We start from the raw sequence: 4,548 nt of genomic DNA, 5'->3' as shown, positions 1-4,548 counted from the left end.
GACTCTGTCTGGCGAGTGCATGCACCCTATAGCAAAAATCTCTTAAAAAATAAAATAAAAAAAAAATAAAGTTTTATTTTGATTCAATTCTGCTGGCTGGAAAGTCCAAAAGCATAACAAATAGCAGAAGGCAGAACTTGAGCAGAGCAAAGCATGGTCTGTATTCAAGTGACACTGTCTGGTTTCCTCCCATCCTTCCATACAATAATTAATCAGGGTTTTACCCTCTTAATCCTGTTATGATGGCTTAACACATGAATTCTGAGGGATATATTCAAACTATAGCATTTCCCCACGATTGATATTATAAATTATGGTAATATTTGTCACAATTGAACCTACATCGAGACATCATTATCATCCAATGTCCATATTTCTATTAAGTTTATATTAAGATTCATTCTTGGTGTTTGTACTAGGCAAGGTTCTCCACAGTATAAGGGGTCAGCGTGTGGCCTAGTGGTTAAGGTGCTAGATTCCCACATGGCCAACCATGGTTCAAGTCCCAGACCTGGCAGCTTGAAACTCACACCAGATTCATGTGCATATGTGCCCAAAATCCCACGAACAGAGCAGTAGGGACTGCAGCATGGTCATCCTCCCTTGGGGGGGGGTGTTAATTCTAATTTTCTCTCTCTAAGTCTCTCTGTGTTTCCAGCAAGTGTGTGTGCCCTATAGAGAAAATTTCTCTAAGAAAAAAAGTTTGGGGGCCAGCAGATGGCATGGTGGTTAAGTTGCTGGACACTCCTACATGGTTGACCAGGGTTCAAGTCCCAGACTGGTGGCTTGCTTTCTCACTTTCCCCCTCTTTCTCTCCGTGTCTCTCTTTGGTCAAGTTAAAATAAATAAATAAATAAAAATTAAATAGATAATTATTTTTAAAAAGTTTGAATAAAAAATATCCTGTTTGGGGGGGGTCAGGTGGCATGGTGGTTAAAGGCACTGGACTCCCACATGGCTGACTGCAGTTCAAGTCCTGGACCTGGTGGCTTGCTTTCTCACTTTCTCTCTCTCTCTGTCTGATCAAACTGGAAAATAATAACAAATAAAGTTAAATAAAATGATTTTTTTTAAAAGAAAAAAGAAAGAAAAGAAAATGTTCCTGTTTGGTATTTCTGACTATAGCTCAAAGCTAAGGATACCATCACTTCCTAAAGAGTGGACCAAAGATCTGCAAGGTTTCCCTCCAACACACACTAAAACATAGGATTGATTTTTTTTTCAGATTTTTAAAAAACATTTATTTTTCAAAGAAAATCGGCAATAGCCAATTGGAAACCTACTTATTCTTCAACTCCAATTTTGTTTCCTTTAAATTTAGAAGTGACTTACTGATTTGCTATTTTAAACAACCCCACCTCGTCCTTTAAATGTTTACCATCTACTCGTGCTGAATCCTTCCAAGGAGATTGCTCCAGCTTATATCTCCAGGTCCTCACTTTGTTTCTTTTACCAAAAAATGCAAAACACAATTCCATTGTGCATCTTAAGGGCTCCAATTGTCAAAAATAGGGGGAAAATTCTTTGGAATAGCCAACTAAATTGAAGTAAAAACAAAAAAATCCACATGAATGTGGTTTGGTTGGGACAGGAATCCACTCCTATGTTCCTGATAATATGATCCTTCTCCATGAATCTAGGGACCAGCAGTTGGTGTAATGGCTATATGTTACTGGACTCCCATGTAGTCAACTAAGGTTCAAATCCCGGACTCCCAATTGGAAACCTACTTATTCTTCAACTCCAATTTTGTTTTCTTTAAATTTAGAAGTGACTTACTGATTTACTATTTTAAACAAACCCCCCCTTTCCCCTTTAAATGTTTACCATCTACTCGTGCTGAATCCTTCCAAGGAGATTGCTCCAGCGTTTATCTCCAGGTCCTCGCTTTGCTCCTTTTACCAAAAAATGCAAAACACAATTCCATCGTGCATCTTAAGGGCTCCAATCGTCAAAAATAGGAAAAAAAAAAATCTTTGGAATAGCCAATTAAGTTGAATAAAAAAAAAAAATCCACACGAATGCGGTTTGGTTGGGGCAGGAATCCACTCCTATGTTCCTGGTAATATGATCCCGCTCCATGAATCCTTGTAATTCATCCTCCCTATCCTATCCACATTATGATTTGATCCAATGATCCAGCTCCAAGGATTGGGATCCAGTGAGCCCTCTCCAATCCAAACCTTTATAACCAGCAAAACCAAAAAAGAGGAGGCAAAATGTTAGATACTGTAATCAAAAAGGGTTTCTGGGGAATGATGAGTTATGTCTGTCATCAGTTTAACAGATGTACATCAATAACTATCAAATTCCCCAAAACAAGTTTCTGAATGGTGTTCAGATAAATCTTAGAAACTTAATCATCATAGAGACTAATTGGAAGAAGCATTTTATATTTGCAGTTCAACTGATAATGCCAACACTTGTTACTGTACAGCATATTACAGGTTTTGTGGTTGCAAGAAGTTATGTAGATGTAAAGTTTACTGGTATTTCTACCCACCTAAGTCTAAACCATTAGGTCCCATCTGCAATTTAATTTGTAAATTAAAGTGTTTTAAGTATTAGTTTAAAGGGGAAGGTAAGACTTAAAAGTATTCCCAACTAGATTATCTACATCAATACATTGGAATTCCATATTTTGCTTTCATTTTGTCTTAAAAAATGAAATAGCAACATTCTATCAGTCACACAGAAGACATGCAGATTTAGCAGTATTGATATTATACTCTATCTCGTTGGAATTAAAGACACCCTGTACCCACATGTACACCAACAGCAGGTCACACATTAACAGTTGTAACTAAGCATTGTGACAGATTAGCCAGTTCTTCCCACATCAGTCCCTATTAAAACAAAAAAGTGGGGGAAGGGAGCAAAATAGTTATAACATGGGCAATGTAATTTTGCCACAATTGCCGAGGATTAAAGAACAAAGCAATTATAGCTAAAGATAACTGTGTAAGATGTTGCAAGTGTTTTAAGATGGATGTATGTAATCATTTTTAACCCTTGCTTTTTAGTATCAGGTCAATACTGCCAGCTTCATCTGAGACAGTAGCACTGTGACACAGTCATACCATTGCCTCCATTACTGATCTGATCCTCCTCAATCCTCCTTTTGATAATCCTAAAATGATTGAAATATGCTCCACAATCCTTAATCCAAAGCATCCTTAATCCATCTCTTCAGATATGTCTACAGAAAGACACATGAAAAGCAAGATAAACCTAAGGACTTCCCCAGGTAAGATATCCACAAATACCCACAACATCCCATTTCACATAAACCAGAGCAGAATAGACATTTACACAATAGCAGAGTCTGAAGTGCGTGGAGAATTAGCTAAATTTAAACAATCCTGTCTATGGCATCACTTACAATATATTTTATCAAAGACATGAAGAGAATGTAGATGTTAGGAGCAAGGAGATATTACGCAAGAATGCAATCCAACAATTTAGCTCTTTCTGTTTTTTTTTTTTTTTTAGGTTTTTGCTATGGGGCGTGTGTGCTTGCTAGAAAGACAGAGAGACAGAGAGACAGAAAGCAAGAAATCAAGCCATGCCACCACGGTCCTTTCTTCTCCATTCTCCTCTTGGGATTTGGACAAGCACACACACACACACAGCGTGAATTTCAAGCTTCTGGGTCTGTGACTAGAACCGGGGTCTACCATGTTGGAGTCCAGCAATGTAATGATTACGCCATCTGCTGGTCACCTCAGATACTTCTTTAGAGTGAGCAAATACCATTAGGATAAAAGCATCCCAGCATGCTAGGCTAATCTCTGGGTTTCTAGCCTTTCTCATGACTCACCTGGAGGCATTAGTGGTTTGGAACCAAAGTTTGAGAATTTTTTTTCCCCTTGGGACCAGCAGTTGGCATAGTGGGTATGTTCGACATAGCCATTACGCCAATTCCTGGTCCCCACTTTAGCACATTCTGAACAAAACAGTTTGAATTAAAAAAGTGAAAAGATTGTACTGAGTAAAAGAAACTGTATACAACAAGGGATCTACAAAAAGTGTCACCAATCATCTTATATATGAGAGCAAGATCTGCTATGAAGGGAAGAATACCCTGGCGATCTTCTCCTTCTCCTTGGGGAGTAACTGCGACTCCTGCTGTTTCTTCTGCTAGGGCTTCTGCTATGACCATGGCATTGAGATCAAGATCTTCTGTAACTTGAACTTCTGGGCCCATCAACTGTAACCCAGACGTAGGCAATTTCTCCCTAATGGATAGACAGAACTTTCCACTGAGAGATCTAAGCTTTCACCTGTCTTCAGGCATGCTGAATGAATGCAATGTAGCTAAAACCAGAAATCTGGCAATTTACTTGGGGACCCTTGCCTGAAATCCTCATCTTCAAATTCCACTGTTAAGACTCTAAATCCAATTCTGGCCAAAGAAAAGAATAAGTGTATAACCTACCTCATGAGATTAAACTTAGTGCTATCCAGTTTTCGAACTGCATAGGTCATATCTTCTTTCCGTACAAACCCCACGACAGCAGTGCCATCTCGGTAAACATCAGCATAACA

At 38.6% G+C, this 4,548-nt stretch overlaps 2 protein-coding genes across 2 annotated transcripts in view; both read right to left on the bottom strand.

Moving 5' to 3' along the window:
• LOC102488785 (glutamate receptor 3-like) overlaps positions 1-401 on the bottom strand; it is a 144,159-nt gene extending 143,758 nt beyond the window's left edge. The window contains exon 1 of the mRNA XM_014582277.1: positions 343-401. Within this exon, the coding sequence (XP_014437763.1) occupies positions 343-401 (59 nt within the window). The remainder of the gene's footprint in view (positions 1-342) is intronic.
• Positions 402-3,176: 2,775 nt separating this feature from the next.
• The window catches only part of LOC102487937 (serine/arginine-rich splicing factor 1-like), a 1,894-nt gene continuing 522 nt past the window's right edge, over positions 3,177-4,548 (bottom strand). The window contains 3 exon segments of the mRNA XM_014582276.1: positions 3,177-3,199; positions 4,084-4,238; positions 4,439-4,526. Coding sequence (XP_014437762.1) covers positions 3,177-3,199; positions 4,084-4,238; positions 4,439-4,526 — 266 coding nt within the window.

Source organism: Tupaia chinensis, unplaced genomic scaffold, assembly GCF_000334495.1.
Source record: "Tupaia chinensis unplaced genomic scaffold, TupChi_1.0 Scaffold143572_1, whole genome shotgun sequence".
Lineage (NCBI taxonomy): Eukaryota > Metazoa > Chordata > Mammalia > Scandentia > Tupaiidae > Tupaia > Tupaia belangeri.
The sequence above is the reverse complement of the archived record's forward strand: the minus strand, read 5'-3'. Positions and strand labels throughout refer to the sequence as shown.